This window comes from Siniperca chuatsi, linkage group LG22 (genome assembly GCF_020085105.1).
Source record: "Siniperca chuatsi isolate FFG_IHB_CAS linkage group LG22, ASM2008510v1, whole genome shotgun sequence".
NCBI classification, from domain to species: Eukaryota; Metazoa; Chordata; class Actinopteri; order Centrarchiformes; family Sinipercidae; genus Siniperca; species Siniperca chuatsi.
Window position 1 is genome coordinate 12,676,323 of NC_058063.1, and position 23,313 is coordinate 12,699,635.

General features: G+C 39.6%; 1 protein-coding gene, 1 long non-coding RNA gene and 1 pseudogene across 5 annotated transcripts in view; 2 read left to right on the forward strand and 1 right to left on the reverse strand.

The window, feature by feature from the left end:
* LOC122870007 overlaps positions 1–23,313 on the reverse strand; it is a 119,406-nt gene that overhangs the window by 80,480 nt on the left and 15,613 nt on the right. The window lies entirely within an intron of this gene.
* LOC122870005 lies at positions 425–4,685 on the forward strand (annotated as a pseudogene).
* On the forward strand, positions 5,225–6,539 carry LOC122870006 (homeobox protein HMX2-like). The gene is made up of 2 exons (XM_044183563.1): positions 5,225–5,583; positions 5,913–6,539. The coding sequence occupies exons 1-2, from the start codon at positions 5,370–5,372 to the stop codon at positions 6,455–6,457; spliced, it is 759 nt and encodes a 252-aa protein (XP_044039498.1). The 5' UTR covers positions 5,225–5,369; the 3' UTR covers positions 6,458–6,539.

The window sequence follows — 23,313 nt, forward strand, 5'->3', positions numbered from 1 at the left end:
CTTCTTTAACATGATTAGTACTGTTGAGCTATTAATTGCTTATGTTGTTGTTGTTGTAGTAGTAGTAGTAGTAGTAGTAGTAGTAGTAGTAGTAATAATAATAATAATAATAATAATAATAATAATAACAACATTTGTAGCACAAACCAAGCTTTTTTCCCCTCAGTTACATGCTTTAAAACAAATTTCTTTTAATATATTTGTATACTCTCCAGCTCTGTTTCGCCATTTTGTGCTTGTTTTTGTCAATTGAGCGACGAAATAAAGGCCGGTTTTCTTTTTCTCCCCTCGTTTTCGTTACATTTTCATTACGATGGAAAAACCTTGTGTTCTCTGTAATGGAAAGTCAAACTTCAATGACCAAAAAAAACAACTTATTATTATGATTATAAATTAAGTTTATATCAAGACATAAATGCAAGTGCAGTTTTGTAAAAAAAAAAAAATAATATGGATTTGAATTATTGTGGCGATAGAAATAAGAGTATAAAAATGTAGAGAATGACAGATTTAAAGTGTGCTGGACAAATGTAACCAATAGGCGGTACTGTGTCATTCTCCATGAAGCTTTCTCCATCTCCAGCCCTGAGGACAACACTGTATCTCTGCACTTTGCTCCCTGTCTGACCTAAATACAGCATCTCTACCGTCCCTTAAGGCAGACTATCACACAGCCTACAAGAGAGGCTCTGACGAACGAGACAGCCTCGTGTGTTTTTTTTCCTGGAGTAATTCCTCGTCTCTTCAAGACGAAATTCCTGCCCGGATCTCTTACAGCTGAGGCGTGAGCTCTCTTCGCTCTCATGGGTTGCGTCGGGACTCGGGATGGTTTACGCGGAGCAGAAGACACTTCTGGCTGAAAACAAGACACGTCTCCGGGATTGATTTTATAATACTATCGAAATCTGGGATTTTTTTTTTTTTTTAAGGTGAAAAGCGACAGAAAAAGTCAATATGCTTGGCGATAAAGCGCCGAGATCGAAGCTAGGTCCTCCGTCGAGAGGTTCGTCTTTTTACATTGAGAATTTGCTGGGGACTACATACAGAGGGGCTTCCGCTGAGGAGCGGGTGGAGTCCCCGAGCTTCAAAGTTAACGTCCACAGCCCGGTGGTCTGTCCGGGACGGATAACAAAACGTCTGGACGACAGTGAAGTGCTGAGCTGGAGCGGGACATCACCAAACACAGCGCACGGCACCTCAAGCAGTGAGTGCATTTGCCAAAATGTGTATGTTTGTCCTAATCAGTTAATAAAGAGTACAGGAATAAACACGTGCTCTGAAAAGAGGTCTGTTAATTTGGGCTAACCTGGTTTCCAGAGTCGAATCGTGACAACAGTTATCTCCAATGTACAAACCAGTAACATATTGCAATTACAAATTTCATACTCGTATAATAAAACCTCCTCAATCTGTGCGTAAAAGTCTGAAACTGCCACCTGGAGCAGAATTAGGCTACAGCGGCGTCCAGCATTTATCATTTTCACAAAAACATCTCACTCTGGTTCTTCAATAGGCCACACGTGGACATGACACATGGGCTGTAGCACGTTTTACTGTCCCTTCCTCCGTGCGTAAAAACACCCCAATTATCAGCCTGTTACGAGCCAACAGTGTTTGGCATCCGCACGACAGTCTCTGCTGCTCCAAACGGACCCGCAGTGGAGAGCTGATGCTTGTTAATAATCTTGGAAAGGACAGGGACCGTGAATGGGCACATTTCGTGAAAATGGTGAAGATATCAGATATTGTCCTGCCACTGGACATGAGCGAAATTTAGCCCGAGCAGTGTGTAGGATTTATTATTTGTTTCCACGTTCCCCGTAGGTCCACCGCACAAGGGTGAACTCACAGATCCTGTACCGACGAGCGACCGGGATTCCCCAGCTTTCACAGGGCGGGCGGAGGAGAACGAAGAAAAGGGGGACGAGAGTTTGACAGATGACAGGGAGGAGGACGACGCGCGCTCCTCCTGCTGCTTCTCTCGAGAAGACAGCTGCGATACAGGTGAGGCCAAAGTAAGCACGCTACATACTAACCTTGATACAAATAGTCCACCTTGTGGACCTCTGCGGCCTGCACAAGAGGGCATTCGTCACCACGCATGCGCTCTCTTCCTGAAACGCTTCCTCAGGCATAACAGTTGTTCGTCCCATCCAAAATGTAAAATTTAGATGTTTATAACTTTTTGGTTTGGTTTGGTTCTAATGAACCAGAGGGGGAAATCAACAGAGGTCCACATAAGTTTTATATTAAGTTGCAGGGGTGTAGCTAAGAGTTCCTGGGTCCAGTGAGAGAAACCCTTCCCTAGGCACCGCTTTATTTAAACAGAAAATAAATCAAATCTTCTGTCTTTTAACGTTATTTTCTTGATGTGTTCCCTATCAACCATGGAAGTACCAGCCTATATTATTTACATTTAATATCTACAGTTAAGTGACACAAAGTTATACAGAGGCTGAATAGTACCTTTTAAACAAAAAGGGTAAACCTAGACTGTGCTTTGTACGGGTTCCAGTAATTAATATGTCTGAATAGCAGAAAATATGGGGACAACAGTGTATTGGCTGATTAAACAAAAAGCCATGAGTATCTATTGCGTGTCATGAACCAAATTAGGTCTTGGTGTTACATATCAAATTGTGTGTTATATACTTGCAGGGACTGAAAAATATGGACTCTACTTATTAACAGCTTTGGGTTGTTGTTGTTTTTTGTGGTTGTAGCTGCAGGGTTGGGAAATATGATGATATATCATGAGATGATAGAAATTTGTAAATGGTCAAAGGTTTTTCTACACTGTTTATGTACCATGCTGTCTATCCCTGTAATAGTTCTGGTTGTATTAAGTCACTGTGGGTAATATTAATCAGTAAGCGCCTTGATTTTTCAGGTATTTTATTCCCCTGATTGGCCAAAAATAGATGATCCCATCTGGTTATTTTAATCAAACTATTTCTCAAGTGACTTTCCAGAAACTTTATCACGATATATTACTGATATCGCAACATAAACAAACCATAACAGAATATTTTATTCATACCACCCCCCATTAAAGCTGCACTGTTAGATGAGTTGTATCCAGTTACATGTAGTAAAACCCCTCCCGCTACCTCCTCTCAGGTGACGTGAAAGCGGTGCGAAAGAAGAAGACCCGCACCGTGTTCAGCCGAGTCAGGTGTTCCAGCTCGAGTCCACTTTCGACCTGAAGCGCTACCTGAGCAGCTCGGAGCGAGCCGGGCTGGCCGCCTCGCTGCAGCTCACTGAGACCCAGGTGAAGATCTGGTTTCAGAACCGCAGGAACAAGTGGAAGAGGCAGATCGCTGCGGACATGGAGGCCGGCAGCGCCGCCGTCCCCTACGCCGCCCAGAGGGTCGTCAGAGTTCCTGTGTTGTATCGCGAGAACGTCACCACGCCTGCGACGCTCACCAGCCTGCCTCAAGTGTCGCCACCTGTGGTCGGCTTCTCTAATTCCATCAACTACCCATTGACTTCCCACTTCACCCATCCGGTGTCGTTCATAACGCCACAGATGACTGGACTGGTGTGACTTTAAGGGCGGAAGTGATGTTTAAGAGGCCGAGCATACTTGTGACTCTTTTGAGACCAATTTATGAAATAAAGATACTGCAAAAATATTCATTTTAGTTCAGTTTCAGATCCTGTGAAGTCAGATAAGAATAAAATGAATTCATCCTGTGGTTCTTTTAGAAGTTTTCTAGACGCAACATCAAGAAACGCAACCAGATTTAGATTAAGGTGGGTCACTGATAGGACATCATGATCCTTGAATGGCTGCTTTAAAATCCTTTAAAATGAAACCATTTCTCCCCATTGGCGGTGTTTAAGTAATTTTAAGATTCAGTGCTAGATGTTGTGACTGTGACAGATGTTTTTGGCTATTTAAGCTGCCCACAGTCCTGTCCTCAGGTCACGCAGGTTTCAAGTATAGCTTTTCTTTTGTGATGATTTTTCACAGAAATTGTTTGAATGATCCACACATATGGGATCAAATAAGGGTCAATAAGATGTTGAGCTTGTGAAATGAACCTGTGGTTGTATATCAGCCTTTGTAAACCTATGACAAAAACTCTAATTCAATATTGTGAATGTGTAGGAAAAACATTTGAGAAAAACACATGCATGTCAACATCTGAGTACAGCTTCAAAGCAGGAAACTGTGAAATTCAAAGTTACCAGACTGTGTGCACTTTGAATTCACTTTTTTATATTTATTTGTACTCTCTGCTTTTAAGCTGCACTCCGCTGGTTAGTTCAGCTTTCTTACTGTAACCTCACCACACAACTACACATCTGTTCTACACACCCACAAACTTGAACTTCTCATGTAGAGTGTTGTCACAGGTTTATGAAGGCTGAAATACATAGTACAGGTTTTGAGATTCTTTCTCAGTATTATTCCACAAGCTCCGAATCTTTTTGACCCTTACTTGAGCTCATACACATAACTTTGGGAATATTATGCACTGTCTGCCCGGTCTTCAAAATGTAGAAACGTGATCATTTATGAAAAGGCATTTGGTGTTTGTGACTTTTGATCTTTTGATAGCTGTGAGGGTACGTTTTTAGCAATATTCTTTGACACTTTTTTTTATTTAAGAGGATTTTAATACAGACTTTTGTACACTGATATGTTCACATGTGAATAAAATGTATGTATGCACAAAGTCAAGTATTTGCTGTCCTTATTTGCAAAGAAATGTAGCTATTATATGTTAATGGGTTTGATGATGTGAACCAGGCTAAGATAAGATAGGGTTATGGACAAATTCAGATGTTGGATTAAAGAGACAATAAAGTTTACAGGATACACACTTTCAGCCTCAAGAAATACATACACATTAGAGTAGACGTTTGCTGTGGAGGAAGTGACAGTGTTTAAGCTTATGTGGCCCCTGAGCCCATTTTTAGGTCCTATAATTCTCATGACCCCAGTAGTTATAAGAGTTATCAAGCTGTCATGTGAATGTGGCATACTTAAAAAAATAAAAATCAACAATATATAAGTCTTTGACATCTTTTGACCTAGTTGGATTATCAAGCAACCCCACAGTGGTGCTGACTCCAAGGTTTAAGTCAAAGGGACTCAGTTATGGTGTATCGAGCGATCAGCCGTGAATTTCGATGACAGAAAAAGGTTTAAAGCTACAATATGGCAGCCAGACGTAAATCTGCATCCCGCCCTCATCTGCCCCGCAACCTCACCAATCAAAAGCTGCTAAACCGCAGTCTTCCGGGGCGTTGAAGAACGTCGCCCCGGCTCCTCTGCGCGCTAGTCGCAGCCGGGCAGCGATGGTGCTCGGAGAGTCCGGAGACGTCCATGTTTCGGGAAGCTCGGAGGAGCAAATGAAATGCCGGGGAATATGAGCAAAGAGGACGCCCCGAGTCGGAGCGCTTCTTTGACGTTCACCATTGACAACATCCTCAACCTGAAGCGGCAGGAGAGCGGAGACTTTGGCGGCCCAAAGGAGCAGAGGGACAGTGGATGGAAGAAGGATTTCCAAGCGCGGTGTGAAGATGTGTGGGACGTCCGCAGGACGCATGAGAGCGGAGCAGATGAGACAGGTAGCCGGGAATGTAATAAGTCTACAGATACACCAGTAAAGAGACTCTCCAAAGTGCTTTATTTACAATGATTAATACATTTTCTAAGGAATAGACAGTTTTAGGCAGACAGACATGTTTAGCGGCAGAATGGTGCGTAAAGAAATGTAACGATGGATAAAAAAAAAACAAGCTGATAAGATCGCGGACTAGAGGTCGTTGTTAATTTGTATTCATTGATTTTGATACAGCGATTATTGTGCAGCTTCTTCGCATGTGTTTGCACGAAACAAGTGTGTAAGTTTGCCTTTACCGCTGCATCAAAGCACGTTTTATCGCTTCATTCACAGCGCAAACGAAGCCCAGAGTGCATCGTGCGGACCGCGGGGAAAACACGCCGCCGCTGACCGCCGGCTCCTGTCCCGGGGCGCAAAGTGCGCACACCGCCGAGGACGTGTCCGAGCAGCAGCAGGAACAGGCCACCGCGGACACTAAAGCCATGGTCAAGAAGAAAACACGCACCATCTTCTCCAAGAGACAGATATTTCAGCTGGAGGCGACTTTTGACATGAAGAGGTATCTGAGCAGCTCGGAGAGAGCGTGTCTCGCCAGCTCTCTGCAGCTCACCGAGACGCAGGTTAAAATCTGGTTTCAGAACCGCCGCAACAAGCTGAAGAGACAGTTATCCACGGACATGGAGGGGCCGCTGGCCGCCGAGCACCTCTCGGAGGCAGGAAATAACGTGCAATTACCGACTTTTTACAAAGACAGCAGCCTGCTGGGCGGATGTTTGTTACCTATGCCTTTCCCTGTCCTGTACCCGACTGCAAACGCTGCGCCTTACATCTACTTCTCCAACACTGGCAAATATTTTGGCCTGTTTGATGCAGACTGATGATTTTCACTGTTTGGGATCACGATGACAGTGTCGGACACACTCTCCCCTGTTCTGGCTTTAGATAGAAGGCCGGTCACTTTCCTTTTATATATATATATATATATATATATATATATATATATATATATATATATATATATATATATATATATATATATATATATATTTTTTTTTTTTTTTTTGCCTTCAGGAAAACAAGTTTTATGTCAACATATCAACTAATTCAAGACATGCATGTGCCACTATGTCCTTCTCCAAATTATTAATTATTATTATTCATTGCTTAGGACATTCTGAATAGGACGTTTGTATCGTCAGAAAAATGTGCATGCATTAAAGTTCTTCTGAGCAGTTTTATTTTGCGCAGTAATGTCATCTGAATGAATGTACATTAATATTGTCCCTCGGAGTGATGCTGCATCGACTTTGTAACCCCATAAAAATATTTTGTCATTTTTTTTTCCAACTCTTGTGTTTAACTTTTAAATGAGTTTCTGTGGCGCAACACTTCATTTGTATTTATATGGCCTTATAATTATTTTTATTTTTTAAGCACTTCTATGTTTGTTTCCACTCGACCTTTCATATGACAGACTGTTAGACTGTAAACACAGTCAGTATATCATGACATTGATGAATTTTGCAATAAAGAGTGTAATATTTGCAATTTGAGTGTTTGGACTCAAACTGAATTATATTAGGACAAAATACGTCCTAACAAAAGCATCTTACGCATTTGATTGTTCGAAAAAATTACATTGTGTTTCATTGTATTATTGTTTTTCTTTTCATTGTGCATGTAGTCCAGCATAATAAATGAGAGAAAGTTTGTGCTATTTTAGAAAGTGTAGAAAACTCTTTCATCATATAACAAAGTGAAAGTTTAGATTTTCCCTCTGCAGTGCAGAGTCAGGGACAATTAATGGTTTCTTATCTAATGTTGTACGGAGTAAAACTGAACCGAGATGGAGCCAACAAATGGCTGAAAATGGGCTCCAGGTCACTTTATTTGCTTTATAACGAACGAACAACTGCGATGTGAAACAATCCTGAAGCTTTTTTCTTATTACAGTTGGAATTCAGAAAGTCATTTACAGCAACAGTTCACTTCCCTGCGCATTTATTTATTCATTCATGTATTTATCCTCTTTGTAATTGTATCACATACTTACTGTCTCAGCCTGTTTGCATAACACAAACTTTTTTTGTTTTAGTTTTAGTCATCATCGTCATCATCATCATCATCAGGTGCCTCTACATGCAATGAATTTGCAAGTGTTAAATGAACTTCTCCACAGCACAGAAACTGTTTAGTCCCTCTCATCAGTAATGGTCCCTTTTTGCTGCCTGTCTGATTCCTTATTGTTACTTTGCACAAAAGACCCTGTTCCCATGCTTTTAAAAAGAGTTTTTAAATGTCAAATACTTGCAAATTCAAAGGTTTGTGGATCATTTGTCTCTTGGAACTGCACTGAAACATCTGAGTATGGGAACTTCCTGCTCCATCTAAGGCCTAATCCTTTTGCTTCAGACAGATTTAGTGGGTTGAAGAAAGTATTTTCTATTCTGAAATTAATTTCATTAGGGTTACTAATTAGAAACGTTTAAGCTGCAAAAGACTGCTGATAAGTAACTTGTCTATAATCCTCGCAGTTTAGGTTAAAGACTATTACTTTCATATATAATTCTTAAATAATACATATAATCACAGTGAATACAGTTTGGATTGTTAGAAGAATTGTGGCAGCCAGTGTGAGGTCAATATTCCTGAGCTATACAAAAGGACAAAACATTTTCACATATGTGCTATAATTTTTACCACAGGTGGACACTTGTATTTAAGTGGGGGCAAGAGAAAAAAAAAAAAAAAAACTTAAAAATGTCAAAATGTGGTGAACTGTCAATTTATGATTTATGTTAATTAACATACAAATGTGACAATGTTCCATATCAGGTTGGTTAATGTTGGTAGTGTTTCATGCAGTCAACCAGTAAAGAACTTCACATTACATTTCCTTTAAGAACATCTACTCCTCTACACTAAAATTTTATATATATATATATATATATATATGTATATATATATATATATATATATGTATATATAGTTTGGCTATATTTAGGAATATCTAATGTTAATTTTGGAAAGGCAGGTCAACCTTATGCAGTAGACGTATGTTAGTTATGATTTAGTGCATTAAAGTAAACCCTGGAAGAGAAAAAAACACAAAAGAAAAGAAGTGCAAAAGGTATTCCTAAAGACATACATGTACTATAGTCATCAGAAAGGTCAGGCTATTTGGGACAAAGTTTGGCTTGTAAATGGTCAATTTAACATGGAGGTTGACAAAAGTAAAATAGAATTTATAAAATTAATAATTTATATAAATCACAGTCTTTGGGTCTGCTGAACTGTGGGCCTCTTTGTGAGTCATATTGTGGAAACTTACAAAAAAAAAGTTTGTTTAGTTACTTGAATCATGATTTAAAACAAAGGAGTATCAAATTAGGTTGAAAAAATGTTTCTTTATCAATGACAGGCCAGGCTACTGCATAATTACACACTGAGCAGTTGTTGATCAGTTTACACATCAGCTTTGTAGATTTTCACACCTCACAAGCAAATCTGATCCAAGACTTTTTGCAAAAAGTACCCTCAAAGAGACCAAGAGTTGCTACTGGAAAATCATGACATTGTGACTCATGGTACATACGTCACTAAGGCTAAGTGCTTGCATCCAAACTGTAGAGTGACAACTTCAGTGCTGTTCTCCACCAACAAGAAGCTCTTACATTTGAATTTTTAAGAAAAACTTACCAAAGTACTGAAAATCTGCTCAAACCAGAGAATCATTAGGAGGTTTTTGTTACAGGTCTGTAGGTGATGAACAGTCAGAGGTTCCCCACTATCTGTTTTTCTTTGCCGTTAGAGCGCATGAGTGTACACTAGTGTCGCAGTGTAATGCATCTCTGCAGAAAGAGCGAGAGAAATAAGAGAAATGTGTATTTAGCTGGACTTGCATCAGTGCTTCTGGAGAGAGTTTTCCTAAAGGGCCCAGCAAGCTGCACTTACACACCGTTTCCGGGTCACTTCCCCCTTCAGTGCTGGAGCCTCTCACTGCTTTCTCCCTGTCACAGCCATTCAAGGCCCCGTCACCGTTAACCTGTTCACTCAACCACTTAGTCTGCCTGCAAATCTGTTTTCTCTGCTAAATTCCTGTCTACCTTTGCTGTGCATGTTGAGTTGTACTGTATCTCATTATTCCCACAAAAGGACGGTGACGAAGGAAATGAGTTGATGCAGCTCTGGTGTCAACTTTAGAATTAGTTTATATATATATATATATATATATAATGTGCTGTAGGTTGCATATACTTATTAGAATTCATATCCTCAATTATTCAGTGTAATTTATGCTATAAATCTAAATGGGATTAATGTGAATGGAGGTAAAGCAGGGAGGTAATAGTTGTCCGAGTGGGATTATTATCAAATCCAATTCAACTGTGTAGCATTAAAGGCTTAGAAGAATCTGCAGTAGTTTACAGTTGGTACCATGCTGCTAAATATGTTCAAAATTAGAATAGTGCTGCTAATAATTGTACTGATAATTAGATATTTTAGCCCTGAAATCACAAGGTTGATCTCAGTTAAATGAAATGCAACAATTCAGTTAAAGTACTTTGATTTGTTGAAATACACAGGCTCAAAAAAATGACATTAAAAACAGAAGAATTGACTGTTGAGTAGAAGTAATATCAAGTTTAAAAAAAATGGTGTAGAATATACTGTAACTTCACATTGGCCAGTGCAAAAATAATGTATTATGAGTACTGGTGAAAATTTCAACATGTATTTAGAAACATGCTAATCATTGTTGACTTCTTGGTGGTAATATCATGTAATGTACATCTTCGCAAAAAAACAACAACAATGCACTGAAACCTCATAGAAAGTGTAGGCTTTGTGAATATATGTGGTACGTATGCATCATGTTCTAGAGCCAAAAACCTGTTACCTGTTTATTTTAGTAGAATGAGATTACAGGTACTAAAACATGTTTGACAGATTTTACAGTTTTGTGAGCTTGCACAATTAAGTTTGTACCTGTAAACTTGCATGTCTGATCTGTGCTTGCAAGCTTAATTTCTTGATTTAAAATATTTAGGTTTCTGCAAAAACCTATAATGTTCCAACTTGAAAAATTAAGCCTGCAAGCACAGACCTGAATATGGGTTAGGGTTTTTTTTTTTTTTTTAAAGTATGAACATTTCCATTTCTGAACATTTCTGCCTGTAAACTATTTCGCAAGTTTGTGCAAAAGTTCCAATGTACAGGCAGAAAACTAAATCTTCAGAGATTTAAAAAAGAAAGCCTGCTACCACAAACCTGTGAGTGTGTGTGTGTGTGTGTGTGTGTGTGTGTGTGTGTTTACAGAAAGACAAAATGGACAAACTTTCAAAACTATCTTCAAACACGCTACTAAAAATTATACACTAGTTTATCATTTTTATGTTAACATTTGGTTTTAGGGTTAAAGGCCCAATCTGTCGTTTTTTCGACCATAAAAATTTTAAGTATATTAACCTAAATAATTAAGTTGTTTGAGTCATTGATGGGAAATCACCATTTTGTGAGTTTTTCATGTGATCATAATTCAAAATAAAGGCTTATTTAATCCAGTGTTTACAAACATCAGGGATGTAACACTAGTAATTAATAAAACACTAATAATTTTAATCTTCTTCTTGTGTTAATTCTGTGGGTTTTTTTTTTTGGTGGTGAGGTGACACTTTACATTTGGATCACATATTGTGCCTTTAAAGTAAATATTATGTAGATTAAGGTTATATTAAAGCTTGGGGTTATACATTGAGAAGTTAGGGTTATAATTAGTGTAAGTCTGCAGAGTGCAGTGCCAGCCTGGCTTGTCTTGGAGTGTGTCTGAGATGGGGTGGGTCGGGTGGGGTTTACAGTCGCCAGACTTCCTGACTCTACCGCTGTCGGACACTTGTGAGCGCAGCATTGGCTCTTTGTATCTCAGCACTCTGCTCTGCAACCACAAGGTTCAAGTGACCCAACCCAGCCTGCAGCCCCCCCCCCCCCACACACACACACACACTTGTCTATCAGAGGCGAAGAAAAATCCATTAAAATCTCAACCTGATCAAAAAGACGCCCAAAGCCGAGACACCATATGCACTCATTTAGGGCTATCGATGACTGGCGAGCATTGTGGGGTAGTTTAATACATGCGATTGACTTACTGCCAACAGTGGCAACAAAGACTGTTTTTCTACAAAGAAATGGAGCTGAGAGTTTGGCAGAGTTATTCCAGGCTGATGTGCACCTCAGGGCCATCCAGAGCTGTCAGCATGTTTCTCCAGTCTGACTATCAGTAACCCACACAGCACATGGTTTCCATTCTTGGTTAAATGTATGAATGCTGAGCGCTATTGTTTGAAATCACTGATCCCTGAATTGCAAGTGATAATGTGGTCCCACTAAATGATTGTGGTGGGAGTTTCTCTCATACCATTAGCATGCAAATATGGAGATGTGACCCGACTGCTATGGCTTCTTTTTGCCACCAGTGCTGTGTTTAAATGTCCATTTAAAATCATGTCCAAAATACAGAGAGTGTAAATGGAGACCAATGTTTGTACATACTGCAATCATGTTAGTACTACTTTGAATTATGTGTACTACACTTGTTAGGATCATCATCTCATCTTCGTTTCAAAGTCATTCACCGCTGGCCTTGTTCGTAACTAGACCCGAACGTTTGAATAGTTGTTAAATAACCCTGATAAGCAGCCATTAATCTCACACTACTTGGCGCTCTACACTGAAAAACAGGCCTGTTTTGCCGTGAGCTTTCTTTGTGCATTCTCAGATGGGATTTATAATTACTACCAATTACTGTTAGAGCTGCCTGGAGGTAGGCTGGATCTGGAGCAGCCACTAACTGTGAAGACAGAGCTTAATTTTCCTAACACAATGAATCACAACTGAGCTTTAACTGCTGTAAAATACCACAACTGTTTTTTTAGGCTAACTTTGGCAGAGATAGTAAAGTGGTGGAGTGTTGGCAAGAAACGTGAGACAGTGAATCAGTATTTTAAAAGCTGCCAGATGTACAGTCTAACACCGATATGATATTGTCAATGTAATTTTAAAATCAAGAGTGATACAGCCTCTACACCATACCAGTGGTTGGTCAGTAAAAGACAGACTATATTTCTATATATAAACCCTGTTGTAGAAGTGTGTGAGTGAACAAATCTTCGATTCTGAATCGCAAACTGAGTTTACTCAGTAGCTCTGTTTTTGGTCTCCACCAACTCCCGAGGGAAATATCTGGCTCTTTAGTTGCTAAATTATCTACTATGTTCACCAGCTAGTTGCTATGTCTGTCTGAAGGTAGTGTACAGTGGGTTTATCAGAGTTTTTTCACTGAAAACAGCTGTCTGCTGCATTTGGAAACAGTTGAGAGCAGTGAGAGTGAACCAAAACAGAAAAGGTGCGGGCCACAAAAACCAAAACAATGAGCTGAAAGATGCTAAAAAGCTCCGTAGAGCTGAGGGCATCTGCAGTCAGGTGATAATTCTCTGTGGGTTCATCACTACAAGCTCCTCCTTTCACATTGAAAGTAGTCATCTGATCCATTGTTCCTATAAAAACATTGATTAAGTGCAGCTTTAAGCAGTTCTTAGTCAGGGCTAGTTTTGTACTGAACAGTTAAAATCAGCATCAGACTCAAATTATATGGAATCCAAGACTGAAGTGACGACGTTCAGAAGAAGCACCCTAACTTCTCCACATTAAGAATGATGATGCGATCACTTCACTTAAGAAAAGAGCAAACTAAATGAGCTGCATTGTCAATGAATCACTGTCTTTTTACTGAACTGAACAAATTATTCAAGTCAGCAAAGCAATTCGTAACTTCCACCTCTATTCTCTCACATCAGGGGTGTCACATACTTACTATAATTACTGAAATATTTCAAGGTTAATGAGAGTGAATTTTTGTGTTTGCTACACAACACCTGAAATAATCCAGGAAAAAAAACAACCAGGAAACAACTTTGAAAAAAAAAAAAAAAAATGTAAAAAAAAAAAAATCACATTTGAGGCCAGGGACATTCAGGTCACAAAATCATCTCTCTAACCTCCAAACTGCTGCTGGCCCACGACAACTTCCATGATAATGTAGAATGATCAACATGCAACACATGAACTGGAATCAAACCCATCGTGTTGTTTAGATGGTTTCACTTGACCCACTGATCCACCAGGAAATCCTGAAATAGCTGGATTTCTATCCTTAATTTCTTTCTCACCCAAAGCAAAATGTTCAATTGTTCTGACATGCTCTTTCAGTGAAATTAAATTTCAATCTCGTTTTTGTCTCAGAACTATTCTGCTGGTATTAGAAAACAATGAGCAGAAAAAGCAGAACAAAGAACAACTTGCTCCAAACCAAAAGCTGTTCTTTCCCACTGATACAAAACAGAAAGTGAATTAATTGGTAAAGCTGACAAACATGACACATTAGACGACGCCCGGATGTATTTCTTGTACTGCTGGCACAATGTGAAAATAAAGCTTATTTGACTGCAAAACCTCAAAACTGTTGTTTTTGTAGCCGGCCTTCTACTTATTGTTATTGTCAGTAGAGGTTCATGTTAACAGATTTTAAAAAAGGGGGAGACACTAGGACGAACATTCACGAGTTAGATTTCTTTGGGTATTAAAGGTTTATCAGATTTTTTTAAAAACACTTTTGTTATGCAAAACTATTGCATTGTTTCAAATGATCATCAATTAATTCTGTGAAATGTGAAGTTTGTGTACCTAAAGACTTTCTAACAAAGGCACCCTTTATAAATGGTTGTAACTAATGGTGGTATTATTGCTAATAAATCATTTACTAATGCTATGTACTGTAGGTCAGTTATATAAGCCATTAATTACAACTTTTGGACTTGTCATGAAAATCCTATCCTAATAAATGTTGGTAATAATACAGTAAATATATGCTCATGGGTTTCTCACTTTTTAGTAAGTATGCAGTCATAAATGCCAAGTCATTAATAAAAAGGGGTTCTATAACAGCCCATCATGTCTGCTGTTGTAAATGCTAAGTTGCTAATTGTGGTCCAGATTCCCCACAACGCTTTTCAAGAAGGTGAGTGGTCAAATGGACCATTGGAGGGATCCTTCCTGATGCACCAAGATGCAAGTGTTATGCAGGAGGATGAACACCAGCTAAAGGGTAGCAACACTTACTTCTTACTTACTAATGGCTTATAACTGAAGTATAAAGATGGATTAACCATTAATAAAGATAAACCGCCCCAAAATTTTTTGAAGTGGTACCTTTTTTCCACAATTCTATTTTACAGTTTCCTCGTCACATCTCTGAAAACTCTCTCCAGTGGTGTACAGCTCTGTCTAAGAGGGTGGTTTGTTCAAAGGACTCAGTGACGCTGCACTTTACAACATAAACAACACCCCATTCATTATGACTCGTAACTTGATAGCGACCAGGGGGTTGTGGACCCTCCCGCCAGGCTTTCAGAGGGCTTATTGATCCATTAATTTCGTCGACTTTAGTGGTCTGCAGTGACAGAGTGCCTCTGTAAATTGAATGGGGGCTGAGGGATTACAATGACCGTATCTGATGAAAAGGTCCTGCATGAGTGGCGACGACATAAATAAAGCCAAAGGTCATCCATCTTCCTCTCTCAGGAACCGGGTCTACGGAGTCTCTCGTCTCATCCCCCTGAAGGCCCCCTAGTGGTAAATATGCCACATTAGTGAAGAGCGGCCAGATGTCAGCATATGCTTTTCACACTTTGGAAATGCTGGAAGCGCAGTGGGGAGGAAGCAGTGGGAGGAACCTAGGACATCCTATTTTCGCATTTGTTTGTATTTCTTGACCTGATTTAGGGTTAATGTTTGTAAATAACTGTTATTACTGTTCAATTAGTACTAATTGAACCCAGTAAATGAGAGCTGAAGCTACCGAAGAGGACACTGAGGTTGTCTGAGGCTTTTGCAACTTTCAAAATCATCTCACAAAATCATCTCACAAAAAAGTCCATTTAGGAGCTGTTCTGGAGCTTTCGATTGTAGCTTTCTGAGCATTTAAGGCATCAGAGCATTTTAAGGACTTCTCGTTCATGTTGGCTTAAAAATTGATAATCCAAGTTCAGTCTTGACCTTAGAACCAGCAAATGACAAAATAATCTAACCACAAACTCCATATGCTGCAGGAGATGATGCGATATCAACAAAAGCTGCAACCTTTCCACTGTTGTGGTGAGATCATTTGCCAGAATCATTACTGAATGAAGACCGTGAGACGTGTTTGAAAGCTCTAAAAGGGAGTGGACCTTTGAGTTTTTGCTACAGGTTCTGCTCCCAAAAGGTCACAAATAAACATTCAAACTTCAAAAATAAATGTTTTTGGCCTCATCTCAAATACACACACATCCTGTGGTGTATATGGGCTCATACTGTATAACCATATCACCATTTTTTTCTTGTGGTTGTAAAAAAATTGTCACAGATGTCATTTTATTAATATAATAAAATTACCGGTGTATAATAATTCACAGGCAACTTTATGGGGCCTGTTTTCTTTGCTTCAGTGCATTTGTTTGTAACATTTACATTAAAAAAAGACTACATTAAAAAATCTATCTACTTTTAATCATCTTATCTATCTATCTATCTATCTATCTCTCTCTCTCTCTCTCTCTCTCTCTCTCTCTCTCTCTCTCTCTCTCTCTCTCTCTCTCTCTCTCTCTCTCTCTCTCTCTCTCTCTCTCTCTCTCTCTCTCTCTCTCTCTCTCTCTCTCTCTCTCTCTCTCTCTCTCTCTCTCTCTCTCTCTCTCTCTCTCTCTCTCTCTCTCTCTCTCTCTCTCTCTCTCTCTCTCTCTCTCTCTCTCTCTCTCTCTCTCTCTCTCTCTCTCTCTCTCTCTCTCTCTCTCTCTCTCTCTCTCTCTCTCTCTCTCTCTCTCTCTCTCTCTCTCTCTCTCTCTCTCTCTCTCTCTCTCTCTCTCTCTCTCTCTCTCTCTCTCTCTCTCTCTCTCTCTCTCTCTCTCTCTCTCTCTCTCTCTCTCTCTCTCTCTCTCTCTCTCTCTCTCTCTCTCTCTCTCTCTCTCTATATATATATATCTTTTAAATGTTACTTAATTTCGTCCTTTGTTTTATTTATTCATTTTAAATCATTTCAAATTGTTCTTTTTTCCTACCTAAGACAGTTTCTTCTTGTATCACATTCATTTCCCTCCTGGGAATCATTATCACATCTAATTTCATCTTGTCTCATGTAGGACTCATCACCTCAGTCTTTCCTGTGAAGGAGGGGGAAGTCTGATATGCCTAATATCCCAATCCCACCAGCATGACACTTTTCAGTAACAAAAACGTCGTCTACAGGGATATATGACCATATTGTGCCCTATGTTTGCTGCGGTATCCCTCTGCATCTGACAACAACAGGTCATTTCATTGTAGCCCCGGAGATGAAAAGCCCTGACCTTCGAGGGCACTGGTCTAGCCACCTACACGACGTGTCATCTGATACAGGATCAGATGTCAGCTGCTTCACACAAGCAGCTGTAAGGCAAGTATGAGCAGTGATACAACTGGCAGTGTCATTCAGAGTGACAGAAGTCATGAAAATCATTTAATGAGTAGAATATGGAGGAACTCCCCAGATGAGAGAATCTACTCGGCCTATCAAGCTGTCCTCGTCTTTAAGATCAGTGGACATGCTCTGTTACAAAAGACACCCAAATCAATAGCACAAGTTGGAGGAAACAGATACTTGAGACTAATGGACACTGGGAATTGCGGCTGATGGACGCAAAGGGCTGAAATTCATATTGATACGGACATCACAGGCCAGTGGGCTCCAAGGGGGCGAGAGGAGGTCACAGGTTGCTTTGACAGCCTACCCCCTCTTAATGGAAGCCTATCGACTGAATTGGGAAGAGAAGCTGCAGCAACTAACATGTAACCGGGAGGCAGAGAGTCTGCGTATGCCTGCGCGAGAATAAATGTGACTGTATGGGTGCTTGTACACCTTTTGTGTGTGTGAATGCAGACATATTCAGTTTCTTAGCAGTCCTGAGGGATTCTCACTCTGATCAATAGCAGGTTATTGGTCACTCAATAATAATGTTTTCTGCTTAGGACCAGGACGGTGTACACTTTGAGGTATGAAAATGACAATCTTGCTGTTTATTTGTGCTCCAATATTACAGTTAATGTCATAATGTAGCTGCAAACAGAGAAGGCTTTCTAATTCAGACAATGCACACAGAGTCCCTCAAAATTTAAACATATTGCACAACTTTTCTCCTTTAAAGTTATGCCTTATTCACCAAACAGTTCAAAAAGTGCATTATTGGGCAAATATTACAAAACAAATTTTGCTTGAAGGTTCATTTTTGACCTTGGAAAATGCAGAACTTTGTCAAACTCCCACTCAGCTGTGGCACTGAATCACAGTAATGTGTGGTGCATCTTAAGTAACAAAATATGCAACTTGAACAGATGATGCGCCATTAAAATCCATCAAAACGGATGCCAAGATTCTAAATAATATTTCCTTGCTCACTGTTCTTCATTGCTTTCAGTTGTGTCAACAGCAGTAAAAGTTAAATTGCAACATTAATAAGTCACTGATACAGAAACCCAAACCTTTTAGATCAGTGGTTTCTAACTTTTTGTGACCCCTGAAAATTAGGCAGTTTCTGTGTGCAACCCCCATCACAGGTGGTTAGCAATTACACCATAAAAGAGAGGTTTTCCCCTCAACACTTCTGATTGTTTCATTTGAGCCAGAAGAGGTAAAAATATCCAAAATTCCACGAGAAAAAACAACTTTTAAAAAAGGAAAACACAACACAAATTTGTTGATTCTTCTTTTCTGACCCATTAAAACATCTCATGACCCCTCAGATTTACCACTGTTTTAAGAGTACTTCTTAAATACTACTGCAGTGCATTCAACTGCAGCTCTTGGACACATTGAGCACAAAGTTAATGGAGAAACATACTGAGCAAGAAACTATTATGCAGTGATTTTACAAAGCCTCCATTCAATATTCTCTCAAGTCTCAAGTACAGTTTGCACCCATACTGTCGACTTATCAGATATATGAAATAAAAAATGAAAACTTGTGCTTCTGTTTGCAGAAAATAACTACATTTTTTGCAGCCTGTGATGTGCATGCATACAAAGCGCTGACTCGATGTGAGATTGTAGTGTGAAAGTGACAGTTTATTGACTGCTGGTGTATTTCCTGCTGATTTACCCTCCTCTTCCAGGCAATTGGTGACACAACGGTAACCTGACCCACATCTCTCACCACAAACAACATAATAATCTGTGCTGTAAATTTGCTTCCTTCTGAATTGGCAGCATGTGCCCCCCTCCCAGGGCTGAGCAGCTGCGCATCATTCAGCTCATCCAGTGTGACAGCCCGAAATCACAAGTGCAATGGGAATTTATCATCTGTAAACACACATATCACTGAGCAATCAGCAGCTGAGTGGAACACAAGTCGAGCTTTGGTTGATGCAGTGAAAAGGACAACTACTCCCCTAATAGGGATCGCTGGATTGTGGGCTGATAGCCTGAGTGGCAGCCTGCCAGGTAGATGCACCTGCGGCTCTTAAACAGGCTGTGTCATCACCACAGTTAAACTATTACATATGGCTACAGAGTACCATTAACTTGACAGCTGCTGAGGAACAACCTTTACACTCCAGAGCACAAAAGCAGTCTGCATGAACAACTTAATCTATTCCTACAGTGTTCCCTATAAAACAAACTGTTTATTGGAGAAGAGGAGCAACCAGATATTGTCCTGTAGCAGCACAGTATGATACACAAACTGTGGAAACACTTGGACAAAGCTTCTTTGATTTTGCTCAAAGATTTCAATAGCATGGTTTGGATTTACCAGTCATTACCATCTTGGCAAAACAAAAAAAACCCCACAAGTGAGCATGAGAATCTCACCTCCAAACACACATCCTTAAAGTTTTAGTTTCTTACTTTCTTTGTAATGAAGCAATTCAATTAGGGCATGATACAACAGATAATACCAAAGAGTATAAAAGTATAAAGTGCATAGTAACAGAAGTGCTCGGTGCATGGGTCAGTGGCAGGAAGTTTCCCCAAGTTCAGAGAGCGGCCCAGAATTCAAACAAACAAAGGAATGGCTTCAGGTATCCAGTTTGCCTGTTTCAATTTCAACAAATCCCCACATTAGAAGACTGATTTGGTACCTGCAACACTCAATGTACAGCAGATCCCAGACTTTTTTGAATTACAGCACCCATTCATAGGATTTTTTTTGCCTTGCTCCAACACTGTTTTGCACCTGAAAACGCCTGAAGTGTGTTGCGTTAATGTGACAACTAGCAAAAGTGAACCGTCATGCCATTAGCGGCAACGTAAGTGCATATTTAACAGGGTTTTTAATAAGGTGGTTTTAATATTTATTACTTATTACTTCTGTTTTGGAAAAAAAAGGTCTTGGTTTTTTATGTGTTGAAATGTTATTAAAAATGCACAATAAGAAAAATATAAAAATAAAAACTAGTACTGCACTAGTAGGTCATCAAACTAATTTCTTGTTGATTTCTCACGAACACATTCCATCAGGTTCTAAAAGTAAAGAGGCAAAGAAAGATGTTTGTGTGAAGGTTAAAAAAGGTAGTTAAAGGTGTGGTGAAATACAATGTAATTAAAACAAATGATTATGTCTACTACCTGTTCACCCACTGACAGCCTCTGGATAAAAGCATCAGCTGAACACCCTCACTCAAACATGACAGTGTCACACGGTTTGACTAATTGCGATGTGATGCTACAATATGATTGTTTTCAGAGTGAAGAATGAATCAACAGTTTCCCCACTCCACTTGCCCTCTGAGGCAGGTCTCTGAAGCAGAGCTGCTCACATCAGAGCGAAACATGCCTCGAGCAGAAAACGCCGACCATCTACATTCAGAAAATGCCAATAAGTCAGAATTCCAGCTAATATTGTAAGACACAAAATAATAAAAGAACTAATATATCTGCTGGTGAAGGCTTGAAGATCCTCTCCACAGTACATTTCAGCTGAGAAATGGATCCAGCCTGACAGCAGCCTGAGGTTGAACTCATGATCTGACGCTCAAAAGACTCACATTCAACCTGTCATCTGCTATCCAAGCCGCTATTAACACGGCTGTCGACATTACTCATCAGCTGAGATGAATGATGTGCAGCTCACAGCCACTCTAGACTTTCAAAAAATGTGTAAGTCACTTCAGCTGTACGTCCGAAAACACTGAATTTCATGTACAGTATTGTTCAAAATAATAGCAGTACAATGTGACTAACCAGAATAATCAAGGTTTTTAGTATATTTTTTATTGCTACGTGGCAAACAAGTTACCAGTAGGTTCAGTAGATTCTCAGAAAACAAACAAGACCCAGCATTCATGATATGCACGCTCTTAAGGCTGTGCAATTGGGGTATTAGTTGAAAGGGGTGTGTTCAAAAAAATAGCAGTGTCTACCTTTGACTGTACAAACTCAAAACTATTTTGTACAAAAAAAAAAAAATTCTGGGATTTAGCAATCCTGTGAATCACTAAACTAATATTTAGTTGTATGACCACAGTTTTTTAAAACTGCTTGACATCTGTGTGGCATGGAGTCAACCAACTTGTGGCACCTCTCAGCTGTTATTCCACTCCATGATTCTTTAACAACATTCCACAATTCATTCACATTTCTTGGTTTTGCTTCAGAAACAGCATTTTTGATATCACCCCACAAGTTCTCAATTGGATTAAGGTCTGGAGATTGGGCTGGCCACTCCATAACATTAATTTTGTTGGTTTGGAACCAAGACTTTGCCCGTTTACTAGTGTGTTTTGGGTCATTGTCTTGTTGAAACAACCATTTCAAGGGCATGTCCTCTTCAGCATAGGGCAACATGACCTCTTCAAGTATTTTAACATATGCAAACTGATCCATGATCCCTGGTATGCGATAAATAGGCCCAACACCATAGTAGGAGAAACATGCCCATATCATGATGCTTGCACCTCCATGCTTCACTGTCTTCACTGTGTACTGTGGCTTGAATTCAGAGTTTGGGGGTCGTCTCACAAACTGCCTGTGGCCCTTGGACCCAAAAAGAACTATTTTGCTCTCATCAGTCCACAAAATGTTCCTCCATTTCTCTTTAGGCCAGTTGATGTGTTCTTTGGCAAATTGTAACCTCTTCTGCACATGCCTTTTTTTTTTTTTAACAGAGGGACTTTGCGGGGGATTCTTGAAAATAGATTAGCTTCACACAGACGTCTTCTAACTGTCACAGTACTTACAGGTAACTCCAGACTGTCTTTGATCATCCTGGAGGTGATCATTGGCTGAGCCTTTGCCATTCTGGTTATTCTTCTATCCATTTTGATGGTTGTCTTCCGTTTTCTTCCACGTCTCTCTGGTTTTGCTCTCCATTTTAAGGCATTGGAGATCATTTTAGCTGAACAGCCTATCATTTTTTGCACCTCTTTATAGGTTTTCCCCTCTCCAATCAACTTTTTAATCAAAGTACGCTGTTCTTCTGAACAATGTCTTGAACGACCCATTTTCCTCAGCTTTCAAATGCATGTTCAACAAGTGTTGGCTTCATCCTTAAATAGGGGCCACCTGATTCACACCTGTTTCTTCACAAAATTGATGACCTCAGTGATTGAATGCCACACTGCTATTTTTTTGAACACACCCCTTTCAACTAATTCAACTAATACCCCAATTGCACAGCCTTAAGAGCGTGCATATCATGAATGCTGGGTCTCATTTGTTTTCTGAGAATCTACTGAACCTACTGGTAACTTGTTTGCCACGTAGCAATAAAAAATATACTAAAAACCTTGATTATTCTGGTTAGTCACATTGTACTGCTATTATTTTGAACAATACTGTACATACTTTAAAACATTTCACTTTGACCTGTAAATCTATTAACAAACACTGAAGGTGTTAATGTGTGTTTGTTAGTTTTATGAGAGATTCTTTTTCCACAAATTAAAAGCTCAGAAACACAGAATATAACTTTCTAGGGACAGAAATGTTCAGAAATAAAATACATGTCTGTCTTCACCATCAACAGCCTATACGAGAACAGATAATAGCGTATTGATAAAAAAACAAAGATAGTGCGGCTAGAGGTTCAGTTGTACCTTTACAACAACATCAATAACTACTCAGTTTAGTAACATGTTGTGTAGACAGAGAAGAAGGACCAAGGCTATAAAGTAATGAAAGTCAATGCAACACTGAGTCAGAATTACACTCCCATCATCTGCCTGATGTTAAATTGAGGGAACTTGTGAGAGACAGAGGAAGCCGCAGAGGGTGAGACATACTGCCTTTTAGTCTGTAGTATGGGTCAAACTCCAAAAACATTGGATCCTACATTTCCTATAATGCAACTTAATCTTTTTGTTAGACCCTCCGTGCCTGGCAGACAAGAATATTTCAAACTCTACACGTCCAATTTGTTATGCAGGAATTCTGCTAAAAATGTGTCTCCAAGCCTAAAGGCTTGGTCACATGATGTTTCAGTTAAACAAAAATCTACCCACAACCAACCCTGGAAAAGAATGTGATGTCACGTTTCTGATGCGGGAAACAAATAAACATTGATCAGAGTGATCACAGACTGCAAACAGTGTATGAGAGCGATGCTACAATTTGTAATCTGGTAGTTGGAGATTGCAGCTAAACAGAAAACGCATGCTTGAATTTGTCCTTCAC

What these genes read in the sequence shown, in the direction of transcription:
- LOC122870006 (XM_044183563.1), top strand. Translation starts at nt 5,370, where the DNA reads ATGCCGGGGAATATGAGCAAAGAGGACGCCCCGAGTCGGAGCGCTTCT. An exon ending in GAGCGGAGCAGATGAGACAG is followed by an intron (nt 5,584 to 5,912) that starts GTAGCCGGGAAT and finishes CTTCATTCACAG; the next exon opens with CGCAAACGAAGCCCAGAGTG.